This window comes from Misgurnus anguillicaudatus, chromosome 1, assembly GCF_027580225.2.
Source record: "Misgurnus anguillicaudatus chromosome 1, ASM2758022v2, whole genome shotgun sequence".
NCBI lineage: Eukaryota > Metazoa > Chordata > Actinopteri > Cypriniformes > Cobitidae > Misgurnus > Misgurnus anguillicaudatus.
Genome location: NC_073337.2, coordinates 31,649,983 through 31,670,055, shown reverse-complemented (window position 1 = coordinate 31,670,055; position 20,073 = coordinate 31,649,983). Strand labels below are relative to the sequence as shown.

At 41.3% G+C, this 20,073-nt stretch overlaps 1 protein-coding gene across 1 annotated transcript in view; it reads right to left on the bottom strand.

Annotated features, from left to right (window-relative positions):
• The window catches only part of LOC129431801 (macrophage mannose receptor 1-like), a 169,149-nt gene extending 149,367 nt beyond the window's left edge, over positions 1-19,782 (bottom strand). The window contains exons 1-7 of the mRNA XM_073870604.1: positions 19,764-19,782; positions 15,612-15,770; positions 15,022-15,344; positions 5,669-5,767; positions 4,683-4,831; positions 4,154-4,230; positions 389-427 (exon numbers count right to left, since the gene is read on the bottom strand). Of these exons, the coding sequence (XP_073726705.1) occupies positions 389-427; positions 4,154-4,230; positions 4,683-4,831; positions 5,669-5,767; positions 15,022-15,344; positions 15,612-15,770; positions 19,764-19,782 (865 nt within the window). The remainder of the gene's footprint in view (positions 1-388; positions 428-4,153; positions 4,231-4,682; positions 4,832-5,668; positions 5,768-15,021; positions 15,345-15,611; positions 15,771-19,763) is intronic.
• Between the last annotated feature and the right edge of the window lie 291 nt (positions 19,783-20,073).

The window sequence follows — 20,073 nt, the reverse complement described above, 5'->3', positions numbered from 1 at the left end:
GGCCGTGTGAAAACTGACATTGACGAGCGGAGCTTCTCACTCAAAGTTAAATATAGTTTTCAGCGCGGAGCTGCTTGCTTATTGGAAAACCAAGCGTGTCGCAACGCATCGCTTTCATTATGCATAGGCTTATGGTTATTGTCAAAATATTTTTTCCAACTTGTCATCCTGGCATAATGTACAGTTAAAATTAAATAAAATGAAAAAATACATTGCTGTGGACGTTGTTTACTTCATTAATGTGTTTTACTGTGTTAATGGAAAAAGGATGCGAGTAGGATTCGGTATTCGGTTTCGGATTCGGCCGAATCTTAAACGGTGGATTCGGGATTCGGCCGAACCTAAAAAATCTGGATTCGGTGCATCCCTACTACAAACACAAACTCACCGATGAGAAGAACGCTGAAATATAAAGTTTGAGACATTTCTGAAAAACAAACACATTGAAAACATCAGATGTTGATTTTATTCTGTTTAACAAAAGACCAGCTGTGGTAAAAATTAAGTTTTGAATGTTTATATATGACTGTGTGATGTTTTAAGTAAATAATAAATCATGCAAACAAGGACAAGTATGAAAAGAAGCTGAAACACAAATCTCAAAAAAACTCTTCTCTCTCTAAACACTTACAATGAAAGAGAAGAGAAATAGGAGAGAATCAGTTTACAGTTTTTCCACAATCACTAAAACACATTTCTTAAAACTAGTGCCCAAACCTTAAACACAATAAACAAATCTTCAAACAACCTTCACAAAACCTCAGACTAAATCAAACAATCTCCTCACTATCACTTCATAACATTTTCATTTCAATCTCTTTGTACTTATAAATAAACTAACACAATGAGACAAACACTGAATGCTGAATATTATTTTTAATAAAACATCACCATTAAATGAGTTAATGTAAGAACTTGTGTACATATATGAAATAAAGTCTGGTGTTATCAATAAAACTGGTTTGTACCAAAACCCTACAAAGTTTCATTAATAGTCATTAAACATTAATACACAATCCTTATAAAACACTGTGATATCATAAATATTATTTTAATATGAATGAGAAAGTAAATCAAGTTCTTACTTCTGAGTTTGTGTGTTCTCTTCTGAATCTTCTGTTTCTCTGTCTGTGTGTTTAGATGTTATTATATTATATCTCATCTTCAACACCTCCCATCATTTGTTTATTTAATTATAAAGACTAATTTTCATATTTCTTTTCCTTCTTGTTTGTTATTGTCCTTGTGATGACAAACAGAATTCACAGTGGAAAACTTCATTCTCTTTATTTGCATATCATCATACAAGTATATGTCAGTACAACACAATGAATAAAATATATTAAAACATAAAGGTAAAGTTGTCACGTAACACAGATGATTGGAGAGTAAAACTGTACACAGGATTATTAAAGTGTAGTAACAGAGTAAACCACAGGAGACCGAATACTTACAAAGAAATCAAATATATAAAAATGCCTTTAATTATGTTGGCTTGACAAAACATACTGTTGTTGTATCTAAGATTATTAATGGTGCTTGCATTTATGAAAAGCATCACTATTATTATTGCTTATACTTATTGATTCTTATTTCAGCACAGTTTGTCGCATACCCATGAAAGAGAGCTCAAATCGACCGGATTATTGAGGACACGTCTGCTATGACTTTTATTAGTGATCAGGTGCAGGGTTTCCGAAAGGGGAGCAAAAAACCACCCGAAGAATTCCATAGACTGAACATTGAAATTTAATGAATCATAGGGCCGCTTATGGATCACATTGGAGTGTAAGTTGTACCCCAGAGGGCGTAGAAAAAAATGAACTTTAAAATCTTATCTTAAATGTTTGGTTACAAATTACAGATTAACATTCCTAAATGCATTATTTTGTCTTAAAGGATTAGTCCATTTTCCTAAAAGAAAAATCCAGATCATTTACTCACCACCATGTCATCCAAAATATTGATGTCTTTCTTTGTTCAGTCGAGAAGAAATTATGTTTTTTGAAGAAAACATTGCAGAATTTTTCTCATTTTGATGGACTTTAGTAGAACCCAACATTTAATACTTAATTCAACACTTAACAGTTTTTTTCAACGGAGTTTCAAAGGACTATAAACAATCCCAAACAAGGCATAAGGGTCTTATCTAGCGAGGCGATTGTCATTTTTGACAGGAAAAATGACAAGTGTACACTTTTAAAGCACAACTTCTCGTCGTGTAGATCCGGTCGTGATGCGCCAGCTGACCCCACTACGTCACCGCAATACGTCATCACGTCAAGAGGTCACAGTGGACGAACGCGAATCTCCGCCCCAGTGTTTACATGTGTTGAGAAAGAGGACCGTTCCGACGTTGTTGTATGTCGAATGATACTAATTAATGTCTTTTTGGCAGTTTATTGTTTAAAATGGTCCGCAAATGTGCGTTTTAGATATGTAACACGTGACCTCCCTACGTCATTACGCATTTACGTTAGATCGCGCTGGACTGGACCTTGACGAAAAGCTGTGGTTTAAAAGTATATATTTTTCACTTTTCCTGTCAAAAATGACAATCGTTTCGCTAGATAAGACCCTTATGCCTCGTTTGGGATCGTTTATAGTCCTTCGAAACTCCGTTGAAAAAAACTGTTAAGTGTTGAGTTAAGTATTAAATGTTGGGTTCTATTAAAGTCCATCAAAACTAGAAAAACTCTGCAATGTTTTCCTCAAAAAACACAACCTCCTCTCGACCGAACAAAGCAAGACATCAACATTTTGGATGACATGGTGGTGAGTAAATTATCTGGATTTTTATTTTAAGAAAATGGACTAATCCTTTAACTGCAGATAGGAAAGTGGTATTACAAAACATCATAAAAACGGTCTTAACCCCACAGGTGTCCTTACTTAAATAAAAGCCAGCTGAAACAATCACATTATGATAGACCTGAGGGAGAATGACTCAAACAGCAATGTTAGTTTTTAGATAACTCTTTGAATATTTTTTTACCTTCAATACATCGCTCACATTATTCACATAATCACAATGTTTCTCACCAGTGGAGTGATTTTTCAATCTCTGTCATCCCTTATTATAAAAAAAACAGTAAAGTTATCTTATCCGTGAACACTTGATTGGATCATACAGTACACATTTGACTCAGCATCTATTTCTTCTCATGTCTCTATCAAATGTTGAAATATACAGTAGTGTCCTAGCACTTAGGAAGAATAGCTCCTCTACCCATACAACTGTTTTGGTCATTTTTCCATTCCCTCAAATATGACCAATATGGGGCTAATTGAGTAAACGCCTCTATTGGTCGTATTTGAGGGAATGGACAACGGGTTAGAGGATATGTTGCCTAATTAGTCTACTTCCACCTGTACCTGTTTAGCTCCATCATCACTCTTCTATGCATGTGTGCTCATGGGGAATGTGATTGGTTGAACCCGGTCGAGTTTGAAAAAATAAAAAGGCGACCACAGCTGAAACTTTATATATTAGGGCAGGGGTTCTCAACCTTTTACAAGCTGGGCCCCCCCAAAGCAGGTTCATTGCTGTCGGGCCCCCCTCACACCGATAGATAGATAGATAGATAGATAGATAGATAGATAGATAGATAGATAGATAGATAGATAGATAGATATATAGATATGTCACAGGTGATGTTTTGAACCAACGACGGGCGGAACCCGTCTTCCACATCCTTGGGTGAACCGACGACGGGCGGAACCCGTCTTCCACATTTCATTTCCGGGGTTTCCCCAAAGTCAAAATTAAGCCTGATGGCGCGCAGGTGGGGATAATTTACACAGCGGTTGCTAATAGGCTGACAAGGAGAAGAGTCAGTGTATAAAAACACCTTTGAAGACTTCAAACGGGGTGCTGGTGGTATACTTTGTGTACGCTGTGTTGCTGCTTTGCAGACGGACCACGCTGGTCGGATCGCTCTCCTGGGGAAGAGAGGAAGAGACAATCAGCTGACGAAGGAATATTGTGGAGTTTCAGTGAGAAAGAGTGGACACAGAGCCATCAAGAGCGAAGTGAACCGAGGTTATTGGAAACAAAGCGTGAGTAACCGTGGTGGTACTTATCTGTACATAACTTTTATGACGAGTTGTCCTGGTGTGTGCTTTTTGTGTTTCTTGAGGTCCCTGGACCCACTGGAGAGGAAAGCGTGGGTGAGCCGCGGGTTGACCGGAAGCACGGACGAAGCACCGTTCACCAGTAAGTCAGTGGCCCTGTGGGAAAAAGGAAGTTCAGGTGAGCCAGGGGAGTGATAATCAACACGCCTTGCCTGTGAACATCACATATCTCTCCCTCATTTGTGATCCAGTTGTTACCCAACCATCCTCTCGATGTCGTATTAGTCAGGTGGCAAGGACGATCTAAAATTCACGTGAAATTGTATAAGAGTGCTGTGGGTGAGTTTCACTGATTGATGGTGTTTACGCTTTACTTGCTGTGTGTATGCTGTGCTTGTAGCGTTCAAACTGCCTAGCCTCCGACGAGTCACGAGATGACGACATCCGTTGTGGCCTGAGTCCTACGGGGAGAGAGAAAACCAAGCCCTGTGCCCGGGGTGTGACAACGAGAGCTTCGTTTGTACACAGAGCAGACAGTGGTAAAACACAGTGAGTGCCATCAAGTGTGTACCGTGCGGATTGTGGGTCGTAACGGTGTGTGTACTGACCTCTTCAACAGAAGCTTGTGGTGAGCGGAGCCTCGACGAAAGTTCGCCCCAGCTCGTGACCCCGGTCGTGGAAGAAGGAGGGGGAGTTTGGGAAGCGTTCGGCTCCGGTCATCGGACCCACTAGTCCCTACGACGCCCGGACAGCCAAACTGGAGGGGCGAAGGAATACGGTACACTGACACTGTAGCGAAATCCACTGTATATAGCAACTATCTACCTGAACCAGTGAAGCTCTGTGTGGGAACGAGGATCCCCCGGCACCGTGAGTAACGTAACCTGTGAAATAAACCTGTTCTGTGCTTATAGCAGCTACCTACCTGAAACCAGTGAAGCTTTGTGTGGGAACGAGGATCCCCCGGCACTGTGAGTAACGCAACCTGTGAAATAAACTTGTTCTGTGCTTATAGCAACTACCTACCTGCACCAGTGAAGCTTTGTGTGGGAACGAGGATCCCCCGGCACTGTGAGTAACGCAACCTGTGAAATAAACCTGTTCTGTGCTTATAGCAACTACCTACCTGAAACCAGTGAAGCTTTGTGTGGGAACGAGGATCCCCCGGCACTGTGAGTAACGCAACCTGTGAAATAACCTTGTCTGTGCTCATAGCAACTACATACCTGCACCAGTGAAGCTTTGTGTGGGAACGAGGATCCCCCGGCACTGTGAGTAATGCAACCTGTGAAATAAACCTGTGCTGTGCTTATAGCAACTACCTACCTGAACTAGTGGAGCTCTGTGTGGGAACGAGGATCCCCCGGCATTGTGAGTAACGCCACCTGTGAACTAAACCTGTATTGTGCTTATAGCAACTATCGACCTGAACCAGTGAAGCTCTGTGTGGGAACGAGGATCCCCCGGCGCTGTGAGTAACGCAACCTGTGGGATAAACTTGTGCTGTGCTTAGAGCAACTACCTACCTGCATCAGTGAAGCTCTGTGTGGGAACGAGGATCCCCCAGTACTGTGAGTAGCAAAGGAGTACTTACCCTGGTCTGACTGTGTTTGATTCTGCCTCCAGGAGAAGCGGAGCGCGCCACGGATTGCTGGGCCAGAGCCCCGGTCCCCAGTCTTTTCCCCAAGTGGCCCTGGAGGCAAAGAAGAGCCACATTAGTTTTAAATTTCCCTTTTTCCCTTCCCCCTTTTTAAATATTTAATAAAGTTTGTTTTAATTATAGTATACTCGTCTGTCTGGTCATTGGGGTGGTCTTGGGAAACTCCTCGAGGTGGAAGAGTTAAGAGGGGTGTGACCCTTTAGTCTATTTGGGTCCGCCCCGGGGTGTGACAGATTGATAGATAGACACACTGAGGTCTCATTTCAGCCGTTACTGTAAACCCAAACTGCAGGAATGCCTCATCCATTTTTGTTATGTGTTTTCAATATTAAAGTGTAGGCAATAAGTGTTCGTGTGTGTGGCTATGTTGAGAGACGTATCGGGGGACAGGGGCTAATCAGCGGGACTTAGGCACAATCTTTTATAAAACCAAAAAACAAAATAATTATTTTGCAGACAATTCAGATTTTATTTTAATAAATAACGATCGTAACTCAGTCTTTCGTATAGCAGTTTAAAAAAATACTGGCTAGGGCTGAGATTTGATCTAATCTTAAAAAAAAAAAGTGGGATTAGTCTTTAAAAAGACTGTTGGGGTTTTGTTGTAAAGGACGGGAACGGCGGCGGCCATACACAATTCATTTGCCACCTGGACGCGGAGGGGTGTGTGTCTCCTCTTTGCTCTGACTGCAGCTTTCCAAGTATACTCCACGCGGATGGCCGCGTTCGCCAATATACGCAATACAAATGATTTCTTATTCAAATTATTAGTCTAACAGGCTGTCAGGGCAGCACTTGTTTGGCGACATTTACAGTACATTGAGAGACTGAGCGGCCGCCTGCAAGTTTTGGACGGGAGAGGCTCACGGCACTCGCAGGTCTAACTGCAGAGTCATTCGTGCTTTCGAGTCTCCAAACACCACAAATGTCTCAAAAACACCAGTAAAAGTCGCTGGATTTGTCTCAATTTTGACAAAAAAAGGTTATGTTTGTGTTATAATCAGTGCTTGAAATGGGGGGAAAAGGTGGCGTTACTCTCTTTGCATTGTCAAATCATGACATTTTTACATTGAAAAACAAAACTTGGAGATATTGCTGTTACAACAACAATTTATTGTTATTAATTAACAATATAAATGTATTTAAACATGTTTGTGTGAGCGTGGCTGCGTATTCTTTACAAAGACAACATTTTCTTTTTAGAAGTTAGTCATTAATAAACGTAATAGTTTGTTAAGATGGTGTACAACAATTGCATCTAGATGTCAAACACTAAGAAAACAGCCCTGATCTTGTCTTTTCAGTCATATTTTGATATGGTTACAAGACAACAAACAGTAAATAACTTCATAAGAAGTAGGCCTACACTTGGGTTTTACAGTTCAAATCACTTACATTTTAGACGAAATATTGACTGTTTTGGTCTATTTTAGCAACGAAAATAGATCTGATGAATCCAAACAAAAAATCACAGCATAGTGCGTCTCACAGCAACACCCAATTGTGGTTTGAATGATTCAGTGATTTGAACGAATCGGTTGAGTCAAAGATTCAATGACCCGTTCACAAACATTCGTCTTATTCTTGATGAATCGGCCGTTTGAACGAATCGCTTGAATGAACGACTCAATGACTCGTTTAATAAAACGTCTCGGTTACTATCGTAACCTCGGTTCCCTGAGAGACGGGAACGAGACATTGCGTCCGCTGGCGCTATGGGAAACTCCTCCCTCTTCCGGTTTCTCTGAAGCTTTTATTAAACAACGCCAGTGTACTGGCCAATGCCGCCCATGACAGCATATAGGGGCGGGACTTCCGGTGCTATATAGCCTGTTTAGGTGGCAAAATACTCAGATTCTTTCGACTGAACGAACAGTAGAGCTGATCTGAGCAGTGACACAGCGGCTTACGCAATGTCTCGTTCCCGTCTCTCAGGGAACCGAGGTTACGATAGTAACCGAGACGTTCCCTTTCGAGAGCGGTCACTCGACATTGCGTCCGCTGATGCTATGGGAGATGTATTCAAACACGCCGTGAGAACAGCGAAGAGCAGCTCCAGTGGAGCTTACTCAAGTCCATGCGCCGCAATGCTTAGCTGAGTCGGTGCACAATCCCCGCCCAGTCTGTGTAAGCCAACGCAAAGTAGATTGGATGCCTGAATCTCCAGGGACTCAATCAGAAGCTCATTCTGAACAGAATGCATACAGCCACTGGCTGCATGTAAGTCTTATTGTAGCCCTACAGCCGATAAGAAACCTGTAACAGTACCACAGCAACGGCTAGGCCAAGCCCAACGTGGGCAGAGCAAGCATATCCGCGCAGAGTATTTGCTGGTATTAAGCTATGACAGTGCACCGGGTCGTAGTCATTGCTTAACACCATTACCGGCGCTGCGTAAAGAGGGGCGTCTAGTAGGAAGGCTCACTCTCCTTACTTATGTTGTGTGTATAAGCAGCAAAACCCAATTGGGGCTACACATAACCGCTGGCACTTGGCCGAGCACAACGTGTTACATACAAAGTGCAACGCAGGGAGTCAGATACCTGTGTTGTAGTGAGATATTGCCTGAACACTGCAAGGATGTGTAAGGCACGATAGTAATCCTCTGTTGGTATAGTTGGGGACATAACTCATAAAAGTCAGCGGCCATTGGACACAACATCTGAAATCATTAAACATAGCCAACACATATTCCCGTCGTCACCCGAAACAGATGGGGGGCGTGAATGTGTGTGTGGTGTGTGATGCGGTACCACCACTGATCATACGAAGAGCAATAAATGTAGCCTGGATCACAGGCACAAGTATAACTCTCTGTATACGTAACGTTTATTCTTGTATAATTTTGCGGCAGCTTAGACACGTTAATGGTGTATTGCTGCCCCCCTCAGTACGTCTGAAGAATAGCAGGTCCGTGTAAACAGCTCGCGTAGTGACGTGGCCGAAATGTGCGCGTAGGGTGCCCACGGCGGGGATGTCACGCGGTAGTGCCTGAGGCGAGCATATGTTATGCTAGGCCAGCCGCTGTGGTTTGTGTATCACACAAAGTAGATGCCAAGGAAATAACCTTAACGTTATATCCATACAAGTGTGACAGACGGCCATGACGCAGGTGAAGGTCTTATTAAAGGAGCTGTCTGCACGACTGGCCCAGAAGGGGGTCTGTTCATGCTAGCACTGGCCGAAGTGCGTTAAATTACAAGGCAGACGCCAGGGTGGGGGTCTAATTATGTAAGGGGAGTGGCCGAAGCGCGCTATAAGTACAGGACAAACACATATGAGAGGGTATTTGTCCAAACACATTTTAATTTTTTTCAGGATTTATGTATATACAAAATGATAACTTTTGATGACAGTAGTTTAGTGATAAAAAAATGCAAGATTTAATTTTTTGCCTCCCATCCTGTAGTCACTCGCGGCCCCCCGCGATAGTGTCGGCGCCCCCGCCCCACTGGTTGAGAACCACTGTATTAGGGTATGAAATTATATTTTGATAATATCTTTGCACAAGAACATTGTGGAGACATGGGTTTTGGGTCTTGTAATCATGCTGGCTTCATGTTAAATCATGCTAGCTTCATGCTAACTTAATTTTTCATGTGTCAAATGAGAAGAGATAACATCAAATATTAGGGTTGATATTTACATTGATGTCTTTCATGAATGTCCTCACATTCAGCTCTGTTCATCATTCAAATGAAGTTTGCCTGAAGCTCTTGACTAACAAAAGGAACTTGTACAAAGTATTTCCAGGATAGCTTTCATTTTCCTCTGCTGGTTTGCATGAAACATGGATGAGAGACCGGGGGTGTGTGACAGAGACAATGACAGGGGCGTTGCTAGACATAAAGCTCTACTGGGGCACGGGCCCCCCATTATTATTTTTTTTTTTCTTGAAAGCCTGCGGTGTGCAAGTTACAATTTCCTTTGCTTAACCCACTATTCCAACATTGCAACAAGTAATGGGAAAGACAAACATTTATTTAAAAATATTTAAGTATTATCTTCATATATACATATATACAGCATTATCAACATGTTTAAAGGCATAAAAATGATTAATAACTTCTTTTTTTATTTTTAAGAATATTTTCATTTTATGACTGCTACTAAAACAATCTATCTTAGTTACTGCTTATGTAATGACCTAGAGCTAGTGAACTAAATATTAATTTCATATCTGAAAATACAGAACAGTACAACACAGTTTTTGTATGTGAACAATGCAATTTTATAGACTATTGAACATAAGTTTTCCTGAGATTTTTCCTCTAATGTTTGAGCCCTGACAGGGTAAGATGTTATGTGTCTTTACTCCCTTAAACTCATCATCTCTCATTTTTGCTTCCGTTTTCCTGCTTTGCACAAAACATTTCTGCTGTTCATCACATGCGTCAATGATCGGGTGAAAATAAGATTTTCATTATTATTTAGAAACTTACTTTAGTCTCGTCATGTTTTCATAAACCAACTCAATCGCGTGTTTGTATACGGCTGCGCACGGTAAAACAGTCACGCACGGACATGTATGGGTGCGTGGACGCGGACATAAATTGGGGCGTGCACGCGTCAGTGGCAGTGCGACTGCTCAAAAGTGAATTGGGTAACTCATTGCATATAGATCCGTTTTGCCACGATTGTCTTTGTAAAGGAATATAACTGCTAAAATGTAAACTTGAGATTTACACAGGGGCACAAAAGATTTACACTGGGGCACGTGCCCCAGTAAAAGGGGTCTAGCGACGCCCCTGGACAATGAGACATCACGGATGAAAAGCATCTCAGTCAGGCTTAATATACAACTTTTTTAGAAACAGATTAACCTAAACAGCCATTGTGGGGGTGATACCACAGAAACTGAAAATTCTCGGGCCGGCATCATGTGTCCGGGTTTCGGTCAAAACTGTTTTATTTCATCATAAACAATCTGAAAACAGGGCTTTAAGTGTAAAATACCCAACTTGTCCTTTAATGTTTCTGAGACGTCTGGAAAGTCGTCTCTTTAATGTCTTTTCAAGATGTTTTTGCTGGATGGGATTGTTATGAGTTAGAACCCAGATGCAGGTGGTGGATAAACAACACAAAAGCTTTACTATTAAAAAACAGGAAACAAAAACCTGCGAGGGTCCAAAAATTTAACTAAAACAGACTTGGCAAAAATACACTAAGACCAGAACAAAATGCTGTCACTATGAACGAGATAAACTGTGACCTGAAGACAGGATTATGACAGGGATAGATTGAATATTTGCTCTCATTGGTTTCACATTTAGTTTAAGTTTAACCAGGACAGTATTATTATCAGTTTAACTTCATCTGTATTTATGGTATGTGCTTTAGGAGAAACACCAACTGCATAGAAATGATTTGCATTAGAAAGCCAGTAGTTAACGAGCAGCTTTTATATTAGACTTAAAATAGTTTTAAAATTTCAGCATGTTTTTGGTTCCTATTTATGTGTTTCTCCTGGGATGTTTGCCAGATCTGGAGCACAAGCAAGCCAAAGCAATGCGGCATGGAGTGACAGCTGCTGCTAAAAAAATGGGGGGGGGGGGGGGGGGCAATACAAACTTGAAATTCAACTTTACGCAGTATATCACGCAGACTTTCAAACAGCAAACAGGGAAAACAATAAATATGACTTACATATCATCCAGCTAACATTAGCCAACTCCGTTTGCCGTAGGTGCTGGAAAAGCAGACAGTGTAAGCTCACTCGTGATCACTTCTTGCTGCTCAATCTGGTCCAAGCTCCTCAATCCTTTTTTTATTCTTCACCTAAACATCTTGAAAAGGGTGATTTTGTAAGCATAAAATCATATTTTCTTTTATCTCATAGGATTTCACTTGCTTTCACTGACCAGTGATGTATCTAGCAGTTACATGGCAATCTGCTATGTGGTTATGAGACTCTGAGAATGATCCAATCACAGGAGGTCAAAGACATAAAAAACAATATTGATTCACTTACGACATAAGTGGGAGGGTTTGGGGCGCAGGAGGACGAATAAGAAACCAGCCAATTAGAGCTCAGCCTCAGGTCACATGTTTTTACCATTTTTACTGCCCTACATAGACACTCATTAGGGGTGCGCTCCAGACACACAAACATGACACACACTCAACAAACTCAGTTTTGATATTTATTTTTTTTTAAATAAATGATAAAATGACTAACAGTGAAATAGTACAACTAAATTTTATTTTGTATTAATTTGCATTATATATATTTAACTTTTTTGTAACATGTTGAAGTAGCTTTCCTCTCTGGTCAATTTTAGGGGGGCCGCACCCCACCGTCCCCCTATTGACCAGCCACCACTGGCGGCATGGCAGTAGGAAAAAACAAGAGGAGGATTAAACAACTCCACATGAACCATAACCATCTACACTTCTTAGAAACAAGTTTGACTTTATTTCTGTCATACGTCTACAAAAGCTCTTATTGAGAATGAACAGCGCTTTAGCTGGAGTTTATGTGAAATATAAATGTTTATGAAGCTCTTATGACTGAAACGTTGAACTGTTGATTGTTTAATATTCACACTAGATAGATAAATGCACTTTGTGTTCTTGAACAAATCTTTGTTTTTCTACCTGAACTTTATGTCAGCTCTCAAGGTTAAGTCCACACATATACTGTATAAACTGATAGTTTACTGAGATCAGTAGCGGAGTGGCAATTGGGAGAGTCAGGACTTTTCGGTAGTGTTTTGAGGCTCGAGGGCCGGTCTAAAAATAGTTATACTTCGAGTTATAATGGCAACATCGTCTAGCAGCCTGATGTGCGTCTGCTTCCCGCTGGTCAAACTGTGCAGCCTCTCTGCTCAACACAGTATATAAAAGTGCTCAACCCATTCAGCAGGTCCAACCATGTCTAGGATTTAAAAAATATAAGTGGAACCTGTTTATTGCAGTATGTATGCGGTCGGATTTGTCAAGCACCCGTTGTGCTTTCACACATACTCTGTTTGCAGTACGCTGCTGAATGCTGATTCTGTGTATAAAATGATTGTGTGAAAAGCCAAAAATAATATACTTTGGATATAATGGGATAAGGAAACAAAATCTTTGAACACTTTAAACACTGAATTTCTTACCTTATTGGCAGATTTTTTTGCTTGTTTTATGCACAAATTCACTTCAAACTACACTTTTTTTCTTATGTAATTTTACTCATTTACTCATTTTACAAGAAAATTAATCTTGATTTAAGAATTTTTGTATATTTGTACTGAAAACAAGACAAAAATACAAAGTAAGAAAGTCATTTTTTGCAATGTAAAGTCCCTATCAGGTACAACAATGATAAAAAATATTAATCACAACTAGAAGCCCCTCTCTTTAAAGCAAAATATAAGATGATATAAAAGCACTATAAGCTCCAATCCAGTCAGACACACTGTAAAACCTAAAAGTTAACTCAACTCAAACCATTTAAGTAAACCGGTTGCATTAGTTTTAAAACACCTACATTTGAGTACTGTGAACTTTGAGTCAAATGCAGTTATGCATTAAATATAAGTGCATAATTGCACATGACTCAAGTTCACAGTACTTAAATTTATGTGTTTTATAACTAATGCAACCGGTTTACTTAAATGGTTTGAGTTGAGTTTTACAGTGCACCACAATAAATAAGGGCCCAAATCAACTCTTACAGCGAATACATGATGAGAAGGGAGAGGGAGGCTGGTTGGGATCAGTGGAGGCAAAGAGGACCCTGCAAGTAAGCTTACGATGTGCCTGTATGGGCATAGCCTAAGGGCCCCGCACAGGTTTGCTCACTGGCGAAACGTTGGCCCCTTAGCGCTGGCCCTGCATGGGCAGCCCTCACTTAGCCCCCAGGAAGCCCTCACATAGAGAAATCCCCAGAGTTAAATGAACACCGCTGGATGTACACACTGTCCCATCCCACAGAGTGCCAAAAAGCAACAATGAAGCAGAATTGAAACCGCTGTTATCCTCTCTCTCTCACCATCTCTGTCTGAAACCTAAAATTGCATTTTACATCTTGTAGAGTCATTTTCTTACTTTAGGTCCAGATTTTGTTTCATTCAAAGTCACCCCCATTGTGATCAGTGTCTGATCCAGTTAAACCTGACTCTTGACTCCTGCCCTATTCAGTCTCTTGATTGCTATAACTTTGTGTGTTTAAGACATGTTTGTTATAGCAGCATGCGATCATTTGGTGGTGGTCAGTTCAGTAAATAAAGTCTGAACATCATCATATAAAAACTTATGTATTAATTTATTGTTTGCACACTTAACAGAAGGATCTTTCTCTGACAATGTGATATTACAGTATGAGATCAAGCTCTCTCTCAGCAGTTTGTCCTTCTGAAGAATTTTGAAACACTGACACTTAAATTAACTGCTCTTCAATGTAGACACACAAACACCAAGAATCAGAGTATGAATCACAATGATGGTGACAATAAAACGAAAAGCTTCATGCTGCAATGCATGCTGGGTATCAACAAATTACAAATCTCATCCAGAACTCCCAGAATGCACTGCGGCATGAATAAATAATGACCTTTTTTACCATTTTCTTTGTCACCATTGTTGAGATTCATACTCTGATTCTTGATGTCTGTGCATCTATGTTGTGCAGTGGTTAATGTTTATGTGCACACTATCAAAATCCTTCAGAATGATAAACTGCTATGAGAGTTCTGGACCTTACAATGTAGTATTTCATTATTAACAGAAAAGGATGCTTCTGATGAGGGGGTAAAACTATATTAATAAATCTGTTCATTAAATGATTATGTTTGACAATGTTTATGTATCAACCAGCAATATTCAACTACAACTGCCTTTTTTTGCTATAACATGTGTTTTAAACACACTTAGATATAGCAGTTAGAAAACACTAACAAGCCAATGGTCAAGAGTCAAAGTCCAATTAAAACAACCACTGATCACAATTATGGTGACTTTAAATGAAACAGCCAACATCTTAACATAAGTTAAGAAAATGACTCTACAAGATGTGAAATGCAATTTTAGATATCAGACAGAGATGTTGAGAAAGAGGATAACAGAGCTTTTAATTCTGCTTCATTGTTACTTTTTAACACTCTGTAAGATGGGACAATATATACATCCAGCAGTGTTCATTTAACTCTGGGGATTTTTCTGTATGAGGGCTTCCTGGGGGCTAAGTGAGGGCTGCCTGCGCAGGGCCAGCGCTAAAGGGCCACATTTTGCCAATGAGCAAACCTGCGCGGGGCCCTTAGACTAGCCCTAAGTGGGCCCATAAAGGGCCATTGTAGGCTTACTTGCAGGGGAGCTGTGTGATGATCTCCTCCAGACTGAACTGCTCCAGCTCTGTGTTCAGTGTTGCAGTTCATCAGTTTTGTTTCGTTCCCTGAAGCCCAATTCTGATAGCACACGGCCTCTCCTCGTATCCAGATCCAGAGGTTCATTTGGCAGTAATAGTGTAACCCCATCCACACAGCGTCAGTAGAGGACTGATGAATCACTTTAGTCACCATGAACTGAATCTCCTCTGAATCAACTGAAACCAGATCCACATGATTCTCTCTGCAGTATCTCAGAGCTTCAGACCAGCTCAGATTCATCTGGATCAATATCAGATTATCTGAACACACAACAAACACAAACTACACATCAGATCAAAACAAACATACACCACAAACACTGAACTGAGATCATTTTAATCATGAAGAAACTTCTGTCATCAAACACACATTGACTTTTATTACTCGCCTTCATGACACACAAAGGTCAGAGAGATACTGCAAGGCACATCATTTCACTGACCCTGAGCTGCACAACCTCTGCACAATCTTCAGAACCACCAATATTATCAGGTACCGAGACCTCCAGTTTCTGAATCCAGAGTCACTCTGATCTGACCACTCCCATAAGTCGCTGAACAGACCAATCCAGACTTCAGATATGTTTTTATCATTCATGATCTTCTGAATCTGTTGAGTCTGCAAAAGATCTGAGCAGCTTGCCATGATGCTGAAGAACCAATCAAAGAAGTAATCTTTTACTGACTCTGTTTAAGAAAAACAGACACAAAACAATTTTTGATAGTTGTACAGTAAAAAAGAGGCATAAACAGTAAAATAATTACAAGATTGTCTTAATGTGGAAATATTTATACACAGAATATAACAAAGTTACTGGTATATAACATTTTTACAAGGAAGAAACAATATTAGTTATAATAACTGTATAGATGTTAAAGTAAATAAATAAAGTCTTGCATGCTTTAAAATGAACAAACCAAGAATTCTTCAGTCTGCACATCCCTTTACTTAAACAACCCCTAAAACAAGATCTCAACAGTCTTTCAGGTGCACTGTTAGACCTTATAAGCTGTTTACAGTAAGATACTGGTAACACTATTGACAGCTACAGTAAAAACAGCAAACTACAACAACGGCTGTCAGGTTTATTTTACTGCTCAGTGTCTACATGAGTGCACACAACATAGTATATAATAAAGTCACACTGAAGCAGTGTTGTAGTTAATGAAATAACACAATCACTGAACCCAAAGATGAACAAGAAGAGAAAACAACAACTAGATAGGTACATGTTCTGAAGAAAATGTGGTGCTTGCCAGGGCAACGAGGGTTACATACGTAACCGAGAAGTTAATACTAATGCAAATACTGTGCTATGGACTCATTTAGACATTATGTATTAGTATTTGATCAAATATAGGTTAATATTTATTTCCATAGTAATTTCAACATGCATGACACTTAATTTGCTGTTGTCACAGGCCGGAGCGGACCAGAGATAGCTAAAGGGTCACGCCCCTCTCTAGTTTCCACCTCGAGGAGGTTCCCAAGACCACCCCAATGACCAGACAGACAAGTATACTATAATTAAAAATATAACTTTATTTAAATATTTAAAAGCAGGGGAAAAGGGGGAAGGGCAGTTTAAAACAAGTTTCTTCTTCTCGCCTCCAGGGCAATTTGGACCATGGAGCGGGGCTAGGACTCCTTTCCAGTTTTATTCTTCAATCCGTGGCCCCCTCCGCTTCTTCCTGGAGGCAGAACAGGGAGAACACAATTAGTGGCTTGGTTCAGTACTGGGTCGCTACTTGCCTAATTCCTTCTGTCTCTCTCTCGACCTTAGGTCTCTCTGCTGGGACTTCGCTGGTCCCTTGGGGGTCTTCCACGTTCCACAGGGGCGAGCCAGTGACCAGAGGTGAGTACTCCCACTACCGAGGCTGCTCGTTCTTCATCCAGTGGTTGCTGTAAGCAGAGGTAGATTACACACCACCGAGGTAAGTTACTCACAAGCCTTGGCGTTTCATTCACTTCGGGGTATACACTGGAACAAAGGTAAGTGGTTCACACTATTGACACTGTTCGTTCTTCCTTAAGACGTTGCAGTAAGCAAAGGTAGGTTACACACCACAAAGGTAAGTTACTCACAAGACTTGGGCTTTTCGTTCACTTCGGGGCATTCACTGGAGCAAAGGTAAGTGGTTCACCCTATTGACACTGTTCGTTCTTCCTTAAGACGTTGCTGTAAGCAAAGGTAGGTTACACACCACAAAGGTAAGTTACTCACAAGACTTGGGCTTTTCGTTCACTTCTGCAGACAGTGGGTTTTCGCAGCAGCGTCCATACACAGTATACCTTCACCCGTCCACTTAAGCTTCTTGGGTGTCGTGGGGACTGATGGGTCGGGTGACACGGAGCCGAACGCTTCCCTGGCTCCCCCTCCTTTTTAATGACAGGGGTCGTGAGCTGGGGGCGAACTCTCGATGAGGCTCCGCGCACACAGAGGTTTCCTGCTAGACAGATCTACACACAACAACGACCCTCGATCCGTACAGTGCACTTTGACCGCTACTCACTCTGATATACCGCTGGACTTCGCCACTGCCTGCTTTCTGGATTGGCGCGGCTCTCGCTAACACACAGGGGATAACAAGTTTAGTTTTCTCTTCTCATGGGACTCAAGCCGCAACGAGTTCTTGTCTTCTCACGATCTGTCCGGGGCCAGGGCGGCTTTGGTCACTACAAGCACAGCACACACAGCAAGCTTTAGTGTAAACGCCAATAATAATCACAACTCACCCACAGCACTCTGCACACACTTCACTTGAATTACGGACTTGACCGCATGGACTCAAACCCCTCGTGAGGCTGGTTGGGCGTTGTTCTTGCCACAGAGAAGAAGGGTTGGTACACAAATATAATCAACACAGCCCCTGTATGTTCCTGGTTACCTCTTCGGCCCACCCACGCTTCCTTTACCCGCAGGGCCAGACGATGAATGGCGGACGGTTTCCCAGCTGATTTCCCTGCCCGTGTTTCCGGTTAATCCACGGCTCACCCACGCTTCCCTCCACAGTGGGGCCAGGGACCTTCAACACACTTGTAATACACACCAAGCAGCTCTTCCTCTGAATATTTTGTAAACACACATCAACTACTACTCACTTCGTTGTCAGCCTAATCCTGCACCAATGCGCTCGATGGCTCTGTATCCAGCCCACTCACCAGTGAAATCGCCCAATAATCTCTTCGCTCAGTCGCCTTCAACCTCTTTCTTCCCAAAGGGATCGGTGTAGGTCGGCACAACAAGTCTGCACAGCAGCAACACAGGGCTCACAAAGTACAACAAAAAGCACACTCCGGTGCAGTGCTCCTTTAACTTCCACCGCTCCGTCCTTTTCGCCTTTCTTGGCTGCCGCACTCTCTCCTTGCGCTATAAGCGCTTCCGTGGATCAACGGCGCCCTCCGGCTCCTCTAAGGATGGAGTGTGTGATCAGGTCTGCCCTAGGCAATAAAGGAGCTTGTGCCCGAAACAACTCTCTCGTTTGGGCTTCTTTGGGCCTTTTTATGTGTGTTGTCTCTATTCCCTCCTCCAATCATGAGTTCCCAGCTTAATTTGTCACACCTGTTGCTCGTTTGCCCATAATCTGTGTTGCTAGGGAGACCAGGAAGTAAAATGGTGTCATGCCCAGGCGGAAACCATCTTCAGGCGGAACCTTTCTCCGCCACTTTTGGTTCCGCCCTATCATAGTCACCCGGTGACACATATTTTTAGAAAAATCTTGCTATTATTTTGTATAAAGTGTAAAATGTTTGGACAGATTTTGTTGCTTTTACACTATTATGACCAGCAGGTTTTGTCAGTGTGGGTGGTGTTTTGAACGCTTTGAAAAACTGAATCATTTTGCAAAGCAGAAATCTTTGTTTCTCTCATAATTAAGCATCTCTCCTTCATTCATGTGTGCCTGAAATATGTTGATTTCAATAACAATACTTTTACATTGTATAAAATACATTACACAGACACACATCTGTACTTCAGAGGTTAACTTCATTGAAAATTCAGGACCGTCTTACACAACAAAACATGAATATCAGCTGAAATGTTAAAAAAGTCAATTATGTGAAAGCAACACAGTAATATAGGGCATGTAAGCTAAAGATGTGTGATTATTTAGTATTTTATGACTTTATGTGTGAATGCATAAATGTACCAATAGATTTGAAGCATCATAAACTTCATAAACACTGTTGACAGTGCTGTTTTTTTTCTGTCTGGTTTTCCATTCGGGTGAAAGTTGTTTTTTTCTTGTTTCCAGTTTTTGGCATGACAATATTGACAAGTTTTGCTTGCTACCCCAATTCTTTCTCCACAGATATGGCATTCTGCTGTGATATAAGGGGAGAAGAAAACATTATTTTCTTCCCTACTAAAGAATCACGGTCTCCCTTTTGAAAATTAACCAAGATATTACCGCAAATAAAAAAACTGTTTACCACAAAATAACCATGGGTTTGTTATATTAACCATAGATCTGAGCTTCTCTTCATTTTTGTAGTAAAATCATGGTTTTACAAATCGCTATCAAAACACCAAACAATCATTTTCACTGTAGAGACTGAATGTCTCTATTATAGGGGTGTTTTTTTCAGTACAGGGATTGTCTTAAGCCATGACTAGGCTTTAGATTAATTAGGAAATATAACTAGTTTTAACAAACATGCCTTACTAAAAACATTACCCAGGCCCTGATTGGCCATAGGGAGAACTGGCCACTTTCCCGGTGGGCGAGTCTGGGGTTTTTTTTGGCCACGAGGGCCGGTGTTGTCATGCCACCGGGATGAAGGTTGGTGTCCCTAGGCTGCCAGCACTCACAGCAGCCCCATTCCCGTATTTATTGGGTGAGATGTCCCCGCCGCATTATGCCTAAGTTGATTGTGTCCCGAGTCCTGACCACTTATTGGAAGAATTCTTGCATTATGGTTCATTAACATCTAAAACGCATGTAAAACACAGAGCTTGCTGCTTTCTTCTGCTTTTCAAAGCGCTTA